We start from the raw sequence: 18,947 nt of genomic DNA, 5'->3' as shown, positions 1-18,947 counted from the left end.
CTGCGGAGGTGACTAGTCTTGCTTCCAGAAAGTGGAGGTTTTGGATCTCAGATCTCCAGGGGCTTCCTCAGTTATTTAAGCACAGAGTACACATCTCGAACTCTCAGAACCAAGGCAGACCCGAGGAGAACAGTAGCTAACTGGGCTCCCCTTGTGGTTTCAGGATGGGAGCCTTCTTCTCCCCATGTCTCCCTGCCTTCAACGTCCTCAAGCTCATTGGGCTCATGTACCTGCGCAGCTGGGCTGTGCTGACCTGCAATGCGCCGCACCAGCAAGTCTTCCGGGCCTCCAGGTCAGTGAGTGGAGAGAACTCACATCAACCACACGCACCTTATCCAGGGGGGGTCTCCCCAGCTCTCTGCCTGTCAAAATCTTGTTCACCCTCCATTTGCATTTCCTCCCTGAAGCCATTGCCAATGCCCACTGCTCCCCTCCACTCCGACCTTGGAAGGAATCACGACTCTTCTTTAAGCTCATGACACTTCCTTTACAACTTTTTCCTGAAGTTTAATCATCATCTAGTGTCAGTCACTCAGTCATGGCCGACTCCCCATGGACTGTAGCCCACCAGGCGGCTCTGTCCATGGAATTCTCCAGGCAAGAATACTGGAGTGGGTTGCCATTCCCTTCTCCAGGGCATCTTCCCAACTCAGATTGAACCCAGGTCTTCTGCATTGAAGACAGATTCTTTACCGTCTGAGCTTTCTCAGCTCCTATATATATACATATACATATTTATATGTATATATATATTTTATATAAAATGTGTGGGCTTCCTGCATGGCGCTAGTGGTAAAGAACCTGCCAGCCAATGCAGGAGACATAAGAGACACAGGTTCGATCCCTGGGTTGGGAAGATCCCCTGGAGTAGGGCACTGCAACCCACTCCAGTATTCTTGCCTGGGAAATCCCATAGACAGAGGAGCCTGGTGCGCTACGGTCCATAGGGTTGCACAGAGTCTCAACGATTGAAGCAACTTAGCATGCATGCATAAAGAATGTGTATACATAAATAGAGAAAGGCTTCACAGATTAACACTCACCTACCTACTATGTTCTAAGTGGCCCAATATTTTCTTTACTCTTCTAATCAGTCTATTTCATTAGAGAGAACATGCTGTCTGAGAATCTGTAGGTGAACAGATCATTCATTCTCTTTTCAGGACTGTTTACAGTCCTAAAAACACCAAACAGACCTGCACTGTCCTCAGGGGAAGCCTGAGTGGCTGAGCTTTCAGATACTAACTTAGGGCCCAGGGCCCAGGGCTTAATCAGGCAGAGACTATTTTTCACCCTGAGCAGCCAGGAGCAGAGCAGATGAAAGGCTGAGAGACACAACCAAGTGAGAGAGTTAAGAACCACAATGAAGGAGTCACACCATCCTCAGACATAGGGGACAAGCTCAAGGCTGGCAACTGGAGAGGGAATCACTCCTTAAGGACTCAGGTGGGTGGGATAAAGGTTCAAAGATTTTTTCCATGAATTAGTTTACTATGTGATGGCCATGGGGTCATCCCTCCCTTGGTTTGATGTGGACAGATGCTCAGCAAGTGTTTAGTAGATGAGCAGGTTGGGCTGGGTGATCATTAATTTCCTTGGAGCATCCATTTCTAGTTTGCTAAGTTGCCTGTGACCCTGTGACAGACCCTTTCCTTAGCAGTAATGGGAGGAGGATATTTTTCTGTTTGCAGAGAATTAGGGCTACAGTTTCTGTGTTGGTGTTTTAGGGGGCAGGAGAAGTGGGGTGATACATATGCATCAGTGGCAGCTGGCCAGGGAATGAACTCAACACCTGGCACTTGTTTTCTTTGCAGATCCAACAATTTCTACTTGGCAATGCTCCTGTTTATGCTCTTTCTATGCATGCTGCCAACCATTTTTGCTATTGTCCGGTACAAACCATCTCTAAATTGTGGACCATTCAGGTAAGTCAGGGCTTCCCAGATGGTGCTAGTGGTAAAGATCCTGCCTGCCAATGCAGGACACGCAAGAGACTCAGGTCAGATCCCTGGGTAGGGAAGATTCTCTGGCATAGGAAATGTCATCCTACTATAGTATTCTTGCCATTAATAGAGGAGCATCCTATGGACAGCTTTTTTTAAAAAAGATATTTTTGATGTGGACCATTTTTTTAAGTCTTTATTGAGTTTGTTACAACACTGCTTCTGTTTTTTATGCTTTGGTTTTTTTGGCCATGAGGCATGTGGGATCCTAGCTCCCTGACCAGGGATCGAACCCACACCGCCTGCATTAGAAGCATGGAGTCTTAACCACTGGGCGGCCAGGGAAGTCCCCAGTGTCACTTTTGATTCTACACTTATCTAGCTGCATCAAGACAGAAGTCCCTAGAGTTATCTCCACCTAGGATTTGCTTTCAATTAGGGTTTTTTTTATTTTATTTTTTGGCTGTGTGGCCTATGGGATCTTAGTTCCCCCATCAGGGATCGAACCTGCGCCCCCTGCATTGGAAGCATGGAGTCAACCACTGGACCACTGGGGAAATCCCATTAAGTCAGTTTTGATACATTTATGTAACATTTACAGTTTGTCTTTGTATACGTTATACACACACACACATACCCCCATGTAATTATTGACTTCATCTTCAAGCCTACATGTTAATTAAATGAATACTTCAGATAGGATCATTTTAGGAACCCTACATATCATCCACGTTCATCGGATACTTATTTTAGCTTTGAAACTGACTTGAGGATTGGCCTCTGGTCAACTAGCCCCCCTTTTTTAATGGCTCACAGGATCCTTCTGCCAAAAGCAATATAATCTGGAATTATGGTTTTCTTTCTCACAGTGGACAAGAGAAAATGTATGACATCGTGTCAGAAACCATTGAGAAGGACTTTCCCGCGTGGTTTGGCTCTGTGATTGGGTACATCAGTAGCCCTGTGGTCATCCTGCCAGCCGTACTGCTACTTTTGTGAGTACTTTCCTGCCAGTTGTAGGGGGACTTCTATGTGTTTGGCCAACAAGAAAATCACTGCTTCCCAGTTAGAGTATAAATTCAGTGAGTTCATTCAAAAGTCACTTACGGAGCCTGATGATCTGAACAGGAACACTGAATCCCGTGGGGACCAGGGAGGCAGAGCATGATGGATTCATCACCAGTATTTGGGCCATCGCTGTGGCCGTTATCATGGTGTTCAGTGTCATTATCATTATTTTACTTTCCAGAGGTTTAATCTCAACATGGAATTTTACAGTGCAGCTCGGTAGCATCTGTTTTGACTTAAAGGGAAAAGAACATCAAACAGTGGATCCAAGATTCCTGGCATGATGCACTGTAAATGCCTCACCCATCTTCACTCCTTCTTTACTGTTGTTACCTGTAAAGAATTTCAGGTCCATGGAGGTGGCTTTGAAAATCAGGAGAGAGAAAAGGAATGCCACCCCTTCCTGGTGCTCACCAGCCTGAGAACTTGCTGATACCTTTTGTCCCCAGAGGGTGGGCTGGGGTGGGAGTGGGGGTTGGCTGGTCACCCACATCTGGCGGGGAACTCGGCCAGAAAAGCTGAGAAAGGAGATGAAGTACACTCACCACCCTGTGCTCTTCCACCCTAGCATGCTCATCTATTACCTGCAGAGCATCGCAAGATCCTTAAAACTCAGCAACCACCAGCTCAGAATGCAGATCCAAAATGCAAGTATTGTGTAACCTTTGCTGTTGTGAAGGTGTGTCAGCCATCTGACTGATGTCCCTGGCCAGGGAATACAAGTGAGGTCATGCTTGGATTCTTGGCCCTCCCTCCCCGTGTCAGGACCTCCCAGGGCTATATAGTTACAAGAATACCCAGGCCTTCTGGTGTCAGAATGAGCCTCCTATCCCAGAGACTTTGTTGATGCCTTCAGCATTTCAGCATCCTCTCCTGTGCCCACATGGAGCTTACAATGGACTAAACTCTTCTCCTGGCTCTGCTAACTGGGAGCGGAGAAAGGATTCCTCCCCAGCCCCATGTCAAGTTGGAATCTGAGTCCAAAGACACTGTTTAGACTCAAAGACCCACCTTTTCCCTATCTTTTAATTTCTGGTTGTCATTACAGTAAGTCCCCTACATAACGAACAAGTTCTGTTCAGAGGGTGTATCTGTAAGTCCAACAAAGTTAGCATAGGTACCCAGCTAGCATAATTGGCTATATATCACTGTTCTGTCATAGGTTTATCATGCTTTTCACATAAAAAGTACATAACAAACAGACATACAAAATAAAAAAGCATTTTTAATCCTACAGTACAGTACCCTGAAAAGTATATTAGCACAGTACAACAGCTGGCGCACAGGGGCTCTCATCGAGTGAACAGGCAAGAAGAGTCATTGACTAGAGGAGGGAGTGGAGGTGGGAGATGGTAGAGCTGAAGGATCATCAGCAACAGGAAACAGAGGGTAAGCTGAGGTGTCACTCAGGCCAGATGTTGATGAGATGTGTGTTCGCATCTTTGAAAGTATGTAACTTGAAGTTTCATGTGTAGGGGACTTACTATACCTTCTCTCCTGTCTGGGGCTCAAACCACAGATCTCAGAACAATCAGAGAATGACCAGTACTCACCAATTTTTCCACAATTTCTCCTCCTCTGCACGCATCTCAGGTATTCCCCTAGGCCTGGGACTAGGAGGAGGCAAGCGAGGCACTAGGGTGCCCAGTTTAGAGGCACAGACTCTGAGGGTCACATCGACCCTGGGCTCTCACAGCCCCAAGAGTGAGCTCCTCCTTAAATTTGGCCCCTGGAGATCTCACTTGCTTCACCCCAGCCCCAGAACCCCATGTGAAAAACTCCCACCTTTCTTTTTTTTAAACTCTCATAAATATCAATTAATGTAAAGAAATACTAACTCATTTCATAACAAGTCAAATAAAAAATGTATCTGGGGACTCCCCTGGCAGTCACATGGTTAAGACTGGGTTTCCACTGCAGGGGGCACAGGTTCAATCCCTGATGCGGGAACTAAGATCCTACAGGCGGCATGGCTTGGCCACTAAAAGAAAAAAGAAAAAAGAGAGAGAAAGAAAGAAAGGAAAGAGAGAGAGAGAGATGCAGCCAGAGTTGCAAAATGCATTTTTATGAAAACATACATCTCCCATATGGTGGATCCATATTTCTCTTTTGTGTCTCAGGCAAACTATTCTTAGCAGAATCTCAACAAAATCTATCAAAGAGCTGCCCCTAAAAGTGAAACTTGCCAGGGATTAAAGTTCAGCTTTCAGGTGTCAGCATGTATTCATTCAAGTCACAGGCTTAGGGTCAGCAGATGCTGTCCTCAGGTGATGGCAGTAGCTTGGCCATGGCCCAACTACGAGCAATGATGGCCAGCACCTTCCCCAGCACCTTCCCCAGTCCCCGTAAGAATAGTATTTGTTACTCCTTCCTGCTAAATCCAAAACAAATGTATGATTATCATTTATATTTTAGGCAAGATCTGAAGATAGGAAAAAGGTTGCGCAAATGGTAGAAGGTAAGTACAAACAAGAGTTCCTGATGTCTCAGTTGGTAGGCATTTTTAAAAAACAGCCATTTAAGGTTCAACACTAACAAAAACAACAACAACCAAAAGACTTCCTACTCTAGTTCAGTTTTCACAGTTAATTAGACCCGATAAAAATCTAGGGATAGGCAAATTCCTGGTGGTCTGGTGGTTAAGATTCTGTGCTCCCAATGCAGGGGGTGTAGGTTCGATCCCTGGTTGGGGAACTAATCCCACATACCTCAAGGTGTGGTCAAAAATAAATAAAATAAAAATGAAACAAAAACTATAACCTAAAGCCTTCTTTAAAAAATAATCTTAGGATATAAATGTTGGTCTGTATCTATAATTTTTACATCAGACCTAGGCCTGTGAATAATCCCAAAACATGCCTGAAATCAGAAGGAAATATTGAAATAGGCAAGAAAAAGCAGCACAAAATTCTGGAGGAAGCCCATAAGAATGTCTTGGCCTTGTTTACATCTGTGTACTTCCTCTCAGTGGCTCATTTCTTCCTTGCAAGATGCCCTCCCCTGTCTCTGCCCCTTGGGTCATATCCCCCATGACCATGTTGGGGCCTCTGTGTCCCCCACCTGCAGAACAATGTCAGGTGGGCAGGTCCAGCCATGAAAACAGATTTCCCAGTAAGGAATCCAAGCCCAGTGGGCTCACCTCTTCCTGTCTTGCCCAGCAGTTCCTGGACACACTTGTTCCCATCTAGGCTTATCCAGGGAGAAGGAAAGAACATCCCTGTAGAAAGAATGAAAATATAAAGAGGATCATGGGCTGAAGGGAGGGGAAAGTGGACAGGTACAGCTCAAAGGAAACACATCTGCCACTTGGAGCCACTGACAGGTCATGGTATGAGCCAGAAGGATCACCAGACAATGGCAAAATTGTGTGGCTCGTGTTCTCCTGCAGAAAATGAACGAGAAGATGACCCAAAAGGCTCTGTTAGCCGGTTCTTTTGTCTGCTTTTCCTTTTTTTTTTTTTTTTAACTCTATGGCTCTTTGATATTTATTTATTTCTTTATTTGGCTGCCCCAGGTCTTAGTTTCGGCACATGAGATTTTTAATCATGGCGTGCAAGTGCTTAGTTCCCTGACCAGGGGTGGAACCTGGGCCCCCTGCACTGAGAGCTCATAGTCTTAGCCGCTGGACCACCAGGGAAGTCCCGTTTCGTCTGCTTTAATCCAGAACTAATTGGGAGGGATGTGTTTCCTTCCAGGAAAATGCCTGATTAAGAGTCTTGAGGCCTCAGGGTTGTGTTCGCTCCAACCACTTTCTCAGAGAGCAAGCCTACACATAAAAACTGCTGTGGGAAGAGACTGTAGCTTATGTTACAAAATTCCACTGTTTAATTGTCGTTCAGTCACTAAGTCGTGTCCCACTCTGCAACCCCTGGACTGCAGCCCACCAGGCTCCCCTGTTCTTGACCATTGTCCGGAGCTTGCTTAGATTCATATCCATTGAGTCAGTGATGCATGTAACCATCTAATCCTGCCACCTCCTTCTCCTCTTGCCCACAATCTTTCCCAACATCAGGGTCTTTTCTAATGAGTCGGCTCTTTGCATCAGGTGGCCAAATCCCACTGTCATTGTCAAGTATTATTTGCCAATGGAGCATAATTCAGCTTAGTTCCAGTTACCTTCAAAAATTAGGATTTCTATAAATTTTCTCAGGATAGCAGTATCATCCTCTAACGTCCATTTTCCAGCCCAAGACCACATTTATTTTTCACAGTGTTCTCTGAATTGTTTATAAAACACCATAATTATCATCCAAGCTCCATTGTATGCATTACATAGATAAACAACCAGAGCCCCAGAGCTAATGGGGCCATTAGATGGTGCAGCTAAAAAGGCTTGGGGTTCATTTGATTACTCCTACACTCCTTTCTGGCTTCCTAGGTGGCTCAGTGGTGAAGAATCTGCCTGCCAATGCAGGAGATATGGTTCAGTCCCTGGGTTGGTAAGATCCCCTGGAGGAGGAAATGGCAGCACACTCCTGTGTTCTTGCCTGGGAAATCCCATGAACAGAGGAGCCTGGCAGGCTACAGTCCATGGGGTCGCAGAGTCAGACATGACTGAGCGACTAAACAACACTTCCTTCCAACTCCAACTCTCAGTGAAGAAATGATTTGAATGATAGTTTCACCCATCCGGCTAGGAGTATCCGCAAGTGCACACAACTCTAGATGCACCTGCAGGAAGTCAGGATACTGGCAGTGCACCAACCTGAGTGTGTCTTCCTCTTGCCCTCCCTCTTCCTGCAGCCCGCATCCAAACCCAGGACGAAACCACCAAGAGGTTTCCCAAGGACAGTGATCTCGGCAGCCAGTTGTCCTCGGCTCACTCGGCGACACCCCAGAACAACGGCACTGTGGTCAATTTTGACTCATCGAGCAGCAGGAGTAGTAGGGTGGAGACCGTTGCCCAGCCCACGACCCCAAGCCCCCAGCCAGGGCCTGGCAGCCCCAGCTCCCCTCTTCCTGGCTTCTCCAGGTCTAGGCACTATTCTACCAGGTGAGTCATCTGCAACTTGGCAGAAAATCTGCCTCCTTGGTGATACCCTCCTGTGATGGCCCAGGGCCATAAAGAGCAGCATAAAAAGCCATTAAGGCTTCAAAGGCCCTAATAGTTTCCAAGGAAGTGAGAGCCATTACATTCCATTTCTGCTGAACATCACAAGGCCACTTCTTCCTGTGACAGCTGTGATTGAGGAAGAAATGAAAGGACAAAGTTTATCAAGCAGGACAAATTCTTCCTTCTCAGCCTTCTGCCATATAACCTATAAGCAAACCTTCCTGCCAGCCTAGGGTATTTATTTCTATAGCCTATGAAAAGAAAATGCCTTAAAAAAATTTTTTTTCCACTGGGGACTTACTTTAATGAAGGGCAGGATTAATTTTATTTTATCCTTTTAAATCAATATTTTTCTAAGATTTTTAAAAATATGGACCATATTTAAAGTCTTTTATTGAATTTGTTACAATATTGCTTCTGTTTCATGTCTTGGTTCTTTGGCCAGGAGGCATGTGGGATCTTAGTTCCACAACCAGGGATCGAACCTGCACCCCCTGCATTGGGAGGTGAAATCTTAACCACTGGACCACCAGAGAAATCCCAGAGGGATTAATTTTAATTGGTGTGTCAGTTGTTTGCTTATCAATGGCAGCAACACTCTAACTCATGAATTCCCAAAACAAATTTATTGTAAAGAATTCTCTAATGTCTAATTCAACAAGCTTTTATTGAGAATCAACTCTATCCTAGTCTCTGTGGTTACCATAGCTGCAGAGATGATCAGACACATCTCTGCCTCAAGGAGTTGACAGAATAGTGAGAGAGTGATGTAGGTAATTTTTATATAATGTGATAAATGCTATGCTTCTGCGATAAACATGTACTTTCAGAGGACGGGGTAAGTCTATGTGGAGAATGCATAAATATTTCATAGGAGAAATAATATTGGACTTCAGCCTTAAAGACTAAGTAAGAGCTCACTAATGGAGAAAAGCCAAGAATAGTATTGAGTAATAAACTGTTTTTTTTTTAAACTTTTATTTATTTATCTGGCTGCACCAGGTCTTAATTGCAGTATGTGGGATCTATTTCCCCTGTACAGGGATCAAACCCATGCTCCCTGCATCAGGAACACAGAGTCTTAACCACTGGACCACAGGGAAAATCCCATAAACTAGTATTGATGAAAAGCCACTTTTTAAATTGATTTAAAAAGAACAATTCTTGTATTTCTGGGATAAAACACACCTGGTGACAATGTACAATTCTTTTTATTTATTAAGAAACAAACTAGAATATGTTCCTGAGAATTCTTGGTTGGTTATGGACAGTATTGCCTAAGACCTACACCAGTTAAAAAAAAAGTTTGCAGTTCTTAGTCAATTAAATCCCTCCATTAAAAGGAGACAATGGCATTGAAAAGAATGAAATAATGCTATTTGCAGCAATGTGGATGGACCAAGAGATTTACATACTGAGCGAAGTAAGTTAGACAGAGAGGGAGAAATACCGTATGACCTACTTTATATGTGGAATCTAAAAAAAAATGATACAAATGGACTTACAAACCAGAAAGGGACTCATAGACTTAGAGAACAAATCTATGGTTTCCAGGGGGTTGAGGGGAAAGAATGAAGGGAAGGGATAGTTAGGAACTTTGGGATGGACATGTACACACTGCTATATTTAAAATGGATAACCAACAAGAACCTACTACTGTATAGCACAGGGAAATCTGCTCAATGTTATATGGCAGCCTGGATGACAGAGGAGTTTGGAGGAGAATGAATACATGCATATGTAAAAGCTAAGTCCCTTTGCTGTGCATCTGAAACTATCACAACCTTGTTAATCTGCTATACTCCAATACAAAATAAAAAGTTTAAAAAAAAAAGGAGACACTGCAGTAGAGTAAAAAAACCGAAGACAATGGTATTTGTGTAAAAAAAGTGGTTACTATGTGAGGTGATGAATGTGTTCATTAGCTTGAGTGTGGTAATTATTTCACAATATATACATATATTAAATCAAGTTGTGTACTTGAAACATATATAATTTTTATATGTCAATTATACCTCAATAAAGATGAGGTATATATTACTATACTAGTAATTGAAAAGGTCCATTACTATTCCACTATACAGACAGACTATGATTTATTTAACCAGTTTCCATTTATTATATTTTTGGTTTGGGGATATAGAGAGAATGTTATAAAGAAAAAACAAAACAAATTAAAAATTAAAAACAAAAAAATTAAAGAATGTACTATAGCAGAGAATAAGCATGAACAAAGGTATGATGTTATAAGGAAGTGAAGCATCTTTGGAAAATGACCATAGAAAACAGAGCCTGGAGGGGTTTCCCTGGTGGCTCAGGAGTAAAGAATCCACCAGCAATGCAGGAGACGTGGGTTCGATCCCTGGGTGGGGAAGATCCCCTGGAGATGGAAATGGCAACCCACTCCAGTATTCTTGCCTGGAGAATCCCATGGACAGAGTGCACCTGAGAGAGGGGTCTATGGGGTCACAGAGTCAGACACGACTAAGCAACTGAACACACACATACAAGGAGAGCCTGGGCGGGGGGCAGGAGATGAGTCTGGAAAGAAGTGTGATGCTGAACCACTAAGGCCTTTGAGTCTCTTTGGAATTAGAACATTGTCTCCTTATTATTATTATTATAAGTATAGTTGATTTACAAAGTCACATTAGTAAGTGATTCAGTTATATAAACATAGATATATACATATAACTTTCCTGGTGACTCAGAGGGTAGAGAATCTGCCTGCAATGCGGGAGACTCGGGTTCAATACTTGGGTCAGGAAGATCCCCTGCAGAAGAGAATGGCTAACCAGTTCAGTATTCTTGCCTAGAGAATCCCATGGACAGAGGAGTCTGGTGAGCTATAGTCTGTGGGGTCACAAAGTGACTTTCACTTTCTTTTCACCTCATTCTTTTGCAGATTCTTTTTCATGATAGGTTATTACAAAATACTGACTATTGTTCCCTGTACTATATAGTAGGTCCTTGTTGTTTAAATTTTTTATCTTTTTTTGTTTGTTTTCACTCCAGACTGACTATATTATTGGCAAGATCTTTTATATTTTAGTTCTAGGCTGGCTAAGTTATTGGCAAGACCATTTCTGCATTATATGGGTCAATTATTATTATTATTATGTTATATTTATATTATATAATAGATATAATATTATATATTATTATATATTATGTATATTATTTATATATATAATATATTTTATTATTATTATTATTATTCAACTGTACCTACACATAAGAAAGCAGAACCCTGCAGTCTTTCATGGAGACTGGATATCAAAAAGGTGCACTGCCCCTAACTTATATGGAGAATTATATTTGATCAGAATGTAACACAGTGAAAACAATATAGGTAAAATATCGGAGGGTTATTTGGCAGGGGGGATTGTCTTGTTTTAAAGACAGTAAGTTAACAGGAATTGTCTTTGTGTATATATTGGGTTCTGGCAAGAAGGAGGGATTCCAATAGTCCTGGAGAGGTGTCAGTTGAAAAAAAACAAAAAAACGCACAACCTAAAGTTTGAGACTTATGTTTTAGTCAGCAGACTTACTGAGGACTGGGCTTCCCTGGTAACTCAAATGGTAAAGAATCCACTTGCAATGCAGGAGACCCAGGCTCAATCCCTGGGTCAGGAAAATCCCCTGGAGAAGGGAATGGCAACCCACTCCAGTATTCTTGCCTGGAGAACTCCATGGGCAGAGGAACCTGATGGACCACAGTCCATGGGGTCGCAGAATCAGACATGACTGAGTGACTAACACACACACACACACACACACACACACACACACACACAGTGAGGACTATGGCCTAGGACATGGCATCTCAGAGAGTTCTGAGGGACTGTTTCAAAAAGGTAAGGGAGAAGTCAGAATACACAGGAAGTTTCGCTGGAAAAAAACCATGCTGTGGAACATCAAAGGATAACTGCTAGTTGCAAAATACAGATGTCTCAACTTAATGACTTTAGTGCTTTAAAAAAATTTTTTTATTGGAGTATAATTGCTTTTCAATATTGTGTTTATTTCTGTTGCACAACAACATGAGTCAGCCATATGTATACATATATCCCCTCCCTCTTGAGCCTCCTTCCATACACTCATCCCACTTTTCTAGGTCATCACAGAGCACCGAGCTGAGCTCCCTGTTCCTCTATGGAAAGATGCAAGAGTCTGGGCTCACTGAAATCATTCATTTGATTTGAATCTCAACTACCTAGGGCCAGTATCTTGTTTTTCTCTATTCTGAAACTCCTTCAGGGTGCACTGTTTTGGGTAGCTGCGTGCCTGATGGCTTTACATTCTTGGTTTAAAGAAATGGCAGGTGACATTCTTTTTTTTTTTTTTTTAAGTGCAACAGCAGAAATGTATTGTCTCTTGGTTATGTAGACTGAAAATCTGAGCCTAAGTTGTTGGCAGGGCCCTGTTCCCACTGAAGGCTCTAGAGAAGGATCTGTTCCAAGCCTGTCCTGGCTTCTGGTAGTTTCTTGACTTGTGGCAGCGTAACTAAAGGTGACAATCTTTGTCCATACATTATGGGGAGGAACTGTCCAAGAATCTGGACAGCTACATGGCAGAGATGATCAGGGGCATTGTTCACAGAATGCACTCCACAATCCCTAGACACACTATGTTGTCCTTGTGGTTTAGTCACTCAGTCATGTCTGACTCTTTGTGATCCCATGGACTGTAGTGCACCAGGCTCCTCTGTCCATGGGATTTCCCAGGCAAGAAAACTCTAGTGGGTTTCCATTTCCTCCTCCAGGGAAGCTTCTCAACCCAAGGATCCAATCTGCATCTCCTGTGTCTCCCTTATTGCAGGTGAATTCTTTACCTCTGAGTCACTGGGGAAGCCCCTAGGCCTAAAGAATTCTGGAGATGTTGAATGGGGTGAGTGTTCTTCACATGAGAAGGACATGAATTTGGGGGGCCAAAAGCCAGAATGTTATGGACCAAACTGTATCCCCTCAAAATTTATATACTGAAGCCCTAACCACCTGTATTTGGAGACAGGGTCTATAAGGAGGTTAGAGGTTAAATGGGGGCCAAACTGGGAGGGGGGAGGGGTGGCTTAATCCAATAGGAAGCATCCTTATAAAAAGTGGGAGAGACACCCAGAACTCTGTCTCCTTCTGTGTGTACACAGAGAAGAGGTCATGTGAGGATGGAGACAGAGGAGCCTGGCAGGATCAGTCCTGTCCATGGAGTTGCAAAAGAGTAGGGTATGACTTAGCAACTAAACAAGAGCTACAATGTTAGAAGAGGACTGTCAACAAGTCAGTAAAAGAAGTCTGACCAAAACCAACCCTAAGAACACCTTGATTTTGGACTTCGAGTTGCTAGAGCTGTGAAAAAATAAATTTCTGCTGTTTAAGGCATCCAGTGTGTGCTTTTCTTTGATGGTGCCCTGCAGACTATTGGGCCTCCCCAGGTGGCGAAAGTGATAAAGACCTGCCTGCCAATGCAGGAGACGTGAGAGATGCAAGAGACACAGGTTCGATCCCTGGGTTGGGAAGATCCCTTGGCAGAGGGCATAGCAACCTACTCCAGTTTTCTTGCCTGGCGAATCCCCTGGACAGAGGAGCTTGGCAGGCTACAGTCCATGGGATTGCAAGAGTCAGACACTGCTGAGTGACTAACACTACACAGGCTATTACTAATACAGGGTCCTACACATTTCTTAAAAATTTTTCCTAGATGTTTTTTATCATAATGTTATTCAAAGTGGCATTTGGAATAGGGGTTCTGAGGCTTTTGTGCACCTATTAATAGTGGTCCTTGGTTCCTTTTCTTGAAGCCTGCTCTTACTGCTATTGCCTCACATCAGTCTACCTTGTAGCTTCTGTTACTGAACTGCTGAATTCAAAGGGACCTGACCCTGGTTTACCTTCATATTGGAGGACAAAGACACTACGATTTCCAAATGCTATCCTCGAGGTTACGACTGGGAAGTTTAGGATAGGATAGTTAAGTCCCCTGAACCAGCCGGTGTGCAGTGTGGTCAGCAACCTGTGCAGATGAGTTTCCTGAATGTCCTGCAGGAGTTGGGCGCTCTCCTCTCCCCTGTGGGGGAGTGGCCCTGATGAGTGGGGTTTGATTTGTTACAATATTGTTTCTGTTTTGCCTTTTGGTGTTTTGGCCTCATGGCATGTGGGATCTTTGCTCCTCAACCAGTGATGAAACCCGCACCCCCTGCAGTGGAAACGTGGAGTCTTAACCACTGGACCACCAGGGAGGTCCCCACTGGACACTCACTGATACTTCAGAGCAGGTTTTGGTGAAAATGTAGTGGCAGCGGCCACCTGTCCTGCAACACTTGGATGGCTTGGGGCTCTGAGAACACCAAAGCCACAGGTGTCTAACTACCTCTGTCTTTCAGGTATCCATGTGGCCCATGTATGAGCACAAGTGACCTTCATAGGAGCAGATCCTGCACACCTGGGATGTTTACAAAGCACATTGAAGACGTTCACTCAGAACCTCTTTTCCGAAAAGATCTTCAGCCAATCAACCATGGGTCAGTGGTCTCAGCCTTGGTGCCACATAGTCCTCGGTCCCATGCCCCCAGATACTATCTCATTAATGAACGTGACTCTCAGCAAAAGAAACATTCAACTTTCTGGCCAGAAAGACATTTCAAGATAGACACCTCCAGGGACACTGCGGACATGTACCCCAGGAACATGAGACGGTGTGAACCCTTGGCCTCTCCACAGCTCAGTGAAGAAGAGGAGGAGGTTCCGAGGAGACAGGTGAGCAGACAGGCCTTCCACCCGCGCTCCTTGACCGACCTCCACGGGGTGCATCATTTTTATGTTGGCGAAAGTTCAGGAAGTCAGGCCCTGACTCCTGAGCTCCAGAGACCAACACATTACACATCTTGGAATGATGGCTTTGGGGGTCAACTTGACAGGCCAATGTACATGCACAAAAAAGCACGCTCCCAGAATTTCCAATACCCCCAGCACCCTCTGAAGCCCAGGGCTAAGGCCAAGTTTGAACCATCCATCACAGAATCTGACTTCATGTCCGCGGCATCCAGCAGGGACCAGCAGAACAGTGGCACCAACCAGTACTTCCAGGTCACCCACAGCCAGCCCAAGTGGCCAAGGTCTGCGGGCCAGTTTGGCCGGAGGAAGGCAATATCGAGGCAGGAGTTGACTGCAGGTCTAAATGACCTGATTTGTTCAAATGTCTAGGGCTTTCTTCTGGCATCCTGTTCCTAGAAATCACTCCTACTGGTGGAGTGTGGTGTGGTTGACAATGCATGGTCCCTCCCCTTCTGGGAAGACAGACAAACACACCCAGCGGATGTGATCAGTGGGGCATATTCAGGCACGTCGTCTGCTGGTTGTGGCCCAGAGACCCACAGGGCCATGACTCCCTAATCTACAGCAACTGAACACAAGTGGGCTGTGTCCGGGGGTCTCTGGGTCCAGACACTTTAGGAGATTGTTTCAAAAAAATCAACCTTTGACCTCCATTCAGTGTGATGCCAGATCATAAGCAAGCCAGGCAGCTCACCTAATTGCAAAACCCTTACGTGACATGTCTACCCTTGTCCTGAATCTTAGGAGTGACCTGTTTGTGTTATAATGTTCTCTTGCAGCATACATATCTCAGTCCTCCCTGATAAGCACCCCAAAATGAGTTGGCTGCCCTTAAAGATTTCACAGTGCTTAATTACTTCACATTAATGATCAGTTTGATAGTAACCAGAGTAGTTAAAATTTATTAAGAATGTAAGATGTTGAAGCTGAAACTCCAATATTTTGGCCACCTGATGTGAAGAGCTGACTCATTTGAAAAGACCCTGATGCTGGGAAAGATTGAAGGCGGGAGGAGAAGGGGACAACAGAGGATGAGATGGTTGGATGGCATCACTGACTCAATGGACATGAGTTTGAGTCGACTCCGGGAGTTGGTGATGGACAGGGAGGCCTGGCATGCTGCAGTCCATGGGGTCGCAAAGAGTTGGACACGACTGAGTGACTGAACTGAACTGAACTGAAGAATGTACCATACTGTTTACCCAACTATGTATCTGTCTTAGGGCTTCCCCCATGGCTCAGTGGGTAAAGAATCGGCCTGCAATGCTGGAGACAGGAGACACAGGTTGGAACCCTGGGTCCAGCAAGATCCCCTGGAGGAAGAAATGGCAACCCTCTCCAGTGTTCTTGCCTGAAAAATCCCATGGACAGAGGAACCTGGTGGGCTACAGTCCATGGGGTTGCAAAGAGTCAGACATAACTAAGTGATGAAGCACACACATATATCTGTATTAATTAGTCAGGACCCTTGGGTTGGAGGTAACAAAATCCCCAAGGTTTATTGGTTCCTTTAACTAGGAGGGATGAGAATCAAGCTAGCTTCAGGCTCAACTGGACCTGGCTATCAAACATCTTCTGGATTTTGTCTTTTCACCTCTCAGCTCTACTTCTGTTTGTTGACCTTGTTTTCTCTTACTGCCAACAGGCTTTCTCCATGTAGTAGGTGAAGGAGGAATGCACAGACACAGAAAATTCCAGGTTGATGGCACCCAGCCAATGAGCCCCAAGGAAAGAACAGAGCTATACCCATTTGCACTCCTGTCCTATTTCCATGATAACTCTTTCACTTTAAATTTATCTTTTAAGTTTTCTGTCTCCTCCATCAGACTGTTGAGTTCCTTTGAGAGAGGAATGGTGTTTATTCATTTCTGCAGAACTGGTAACTGATACATAACACATTTTGTACTTGTTTTCTCCCTCTCACTACATAACAAACTTAGTAACTTAAAACAACACTGATTTATCAACTCAGTTTCCATAGTTCACCTGGATGCTCAGCTAGGGTCTCAAGCAAGGTGTTATCCAAGAGCCTGCATCTCATCTGGGGCTAGGGGGTCACCTTCCAATGTTGTGTGGCTGTTGGCAGCATTCACTTCCTTGGGGTTGTAGGACTGAGGTGTTCTGCTCCCAGGGGCAGCCTGCATTTCCCTACCACATGATCCTCTCCATAGTGTGGCTGTTTGTATCTTCAAGGCCAGCAAGAGAAGGCCTTCTAACATTTGAATCTCTCTCTTGGCAAGACGTGGATTATCTTTTAAAGGACTCACCTGATTAGGTCAGGCTCATTCAGGATAATGTCCTTTTGATTCATTCAAAGTTAATTAGTCAGAGACCTTAATTATATCTAAATAAATTCACTTTTACCATATAATAGAACCTCATCATGAGAGTGAAACCTTATCAGATTCACAAGTGCCAACACACTCAACAAATTTTCAAGAAATGTACAACAGGGGCAGGAATTCTGGGGGGCATCTCAGAAGGCTGCCTATCCTAGGTATTTCATGAAACATCTGTTGAGTGTAAATGGATGGACTGGAGTAATGAATAAATTATAAATGACATGGTAACAAGATTATCTTCCAAGATCTACAGCTAATTCTAACCTCAGAGAAAAATCTAGTATAAATAATGCCATTTTAAAAATAGACAGAGGTCTTCCCTGGTGACTCAGTGCTAAAGGACCCACCTGCCAATGCAGGAACCACAGCAGGAAGAGAAGCCACTGCAATGAAAAGCCTGAGTACTGCAACTAGAGAGTGCCACAACTAGAGAAAAGCCTGTGCAGCAATGAAGACTGAGCACAGCCAAAAATAAATAAAACTTTTAAAAATAAAAAGTAGACCCAGGTTAACACTCCTCACAAAAACCATGAAAAAATGTGCAGTATTTTCACATTTCTTGACAGTGCTTAACTACTTCACATCATGCCCTCCAATTCTTTGGCTACCTGATGCAAAAAGCTGAGTTGTTGGAAAAGACCCTGATGGTGGAAAAGACTGAGGGCAGGAAGAAAAGGGGAGGACAGAGGATAAGATGGTTGGATGGCATCACCAACTCAATGAACATGAGTTTGAGCAAGCTCCGGGAGATGGTGAAGGACACGGAAGCCTGATGTGCAGCAGTCCATGGGGTTGCAAAGAGGCAGACATGACTGAATGACTCAACAATAACAAAATGCCCTCCCAACCACGACAGACCCAGGAGGTTGTGGCATGTTCCAGATGAAAAGCTTACCCTGCCATGGGAACATCCCTTTGTGGTACAGGTGCCTGCAGGAATTCGTCCATGCGGGTACTCTGGTTCACATGCTTGGTCTTGGGGCTGTAGCCTAGAGCTCCCTGGGACATTGAAAAAGCCTAGCTCTGCCCCAGGCAGCAGTACCTGTGTCTGTGTGCAGGTAGGGGAGCATTCCATCCGGCAGGCCTTGCAGCATTCCTAAGAAAGCATGAGTTTAGCCAATATTTATCCAGGGTTGCAGATGTGTTCATCAACTTTCAGTGAGCAACACAGCTCACATATACTCCAGCACTTAGTATCAGGTATGACTTTAATTTAGAGCAATTTAAAAGATGCAGAATAGTACAGAGACTAGTGTGACAAGCACTCATACTTCTATTATGTCAACAACTGTTGACATTTTATTTCCATCTAGTCATTTTGTTATTAAAATATTACAGATACCAAAATTTACTCTAATCCCCACACTTAGTTGCATTCCCCTCATGCTACTAAGAGTTCAGCATGTGTCCATTCACCATTTGTTTACAGTTACATATGTTGTATGCATATAACTATATATGTATAAACATCCATAAACAATATGTAAGTACATCTTAAGTAAGTACTATAATACTGCATGTATTGTACATACTTACCTTTTTAATGTCCGTTGAAGAAATAAACAGATCAGGCTCACTTATTGTAACTGCTATGTAGTGTTTCATCATGAATAAACTACACGATATTTATCCATTTCTTACTGATGGACATTGAAGTCATTCCCACTTCTTTGCAGCTAAAAATAATGTTACACTATTCTATACAGTGTCT

General features: G+C 44.0%; 1 protein-coding gene across 1 annotated transcript in view; it reads left to right on the top strand.

Annotated features, from left to right (window-relative positions):
- The window catches only part of TMC3 (transmembrane channel like 3), a 53,155-nt gene extending 36,086 nt beyond the window's left edge, over nucleotides 1-17,069 (top strand). The window contains exons 16-22 of the mRNA XM_061159623.1: nucleotides 164-292; nucleotides 1,815-1,925; nucleotides 2,813-2,938; nucleotides 3,580-3,658; nucleotides 5,427-5,469; nucleotides 7,755-8,004; nucleotides 14,444-17,069. Of these exons, the coding sequence (XP_061015606.1) occupies nucleotides 164-292; nucleotides 1,815-1,925; nucleotides 2,813-2,938; nucleotides 3,580-3,658; nucleotides 5,427-5,469; nucleotides 7,755-8,004; nucleotides 14,444-15,263 (1,558 nt within the window). The 3' untranslated portion in view covers nucleotides 15,264-17,069. The remainder of the gene's footprint in view (nucleotides 1-163; nucleotides 293-1,814; nucleotides 1,926-2,812; nucleotides 2,939-3,579; nucleotides 3,659-5,426; nucleotides 5,470-7,754; nucleotides 8,005-14,443) is intronic.
- The last annotated feature ends 1,878 nt before the right edge of the window (nucleotides 17,070-18,947 follow it).

The sequence above is a fragment of the Dama dama genome, chromosome 13 (assembly GCF_033118175.1).
Source record: "Dama dama isolate Ldn47 chromosome 13, ASM3311817v1, whole genome shotgun sequence".
Lineage (NCBI taxonomy): Eukaryota > Metazoa > Chordata > Mammalia > Artiodactyla > Cervidae > Dama > Dama dama.
The sequence above is the reverse complement of the archived record's forward strand: the minus strand, read 5'-3'. Positions and strand labels throughout refer to the sequence as shown.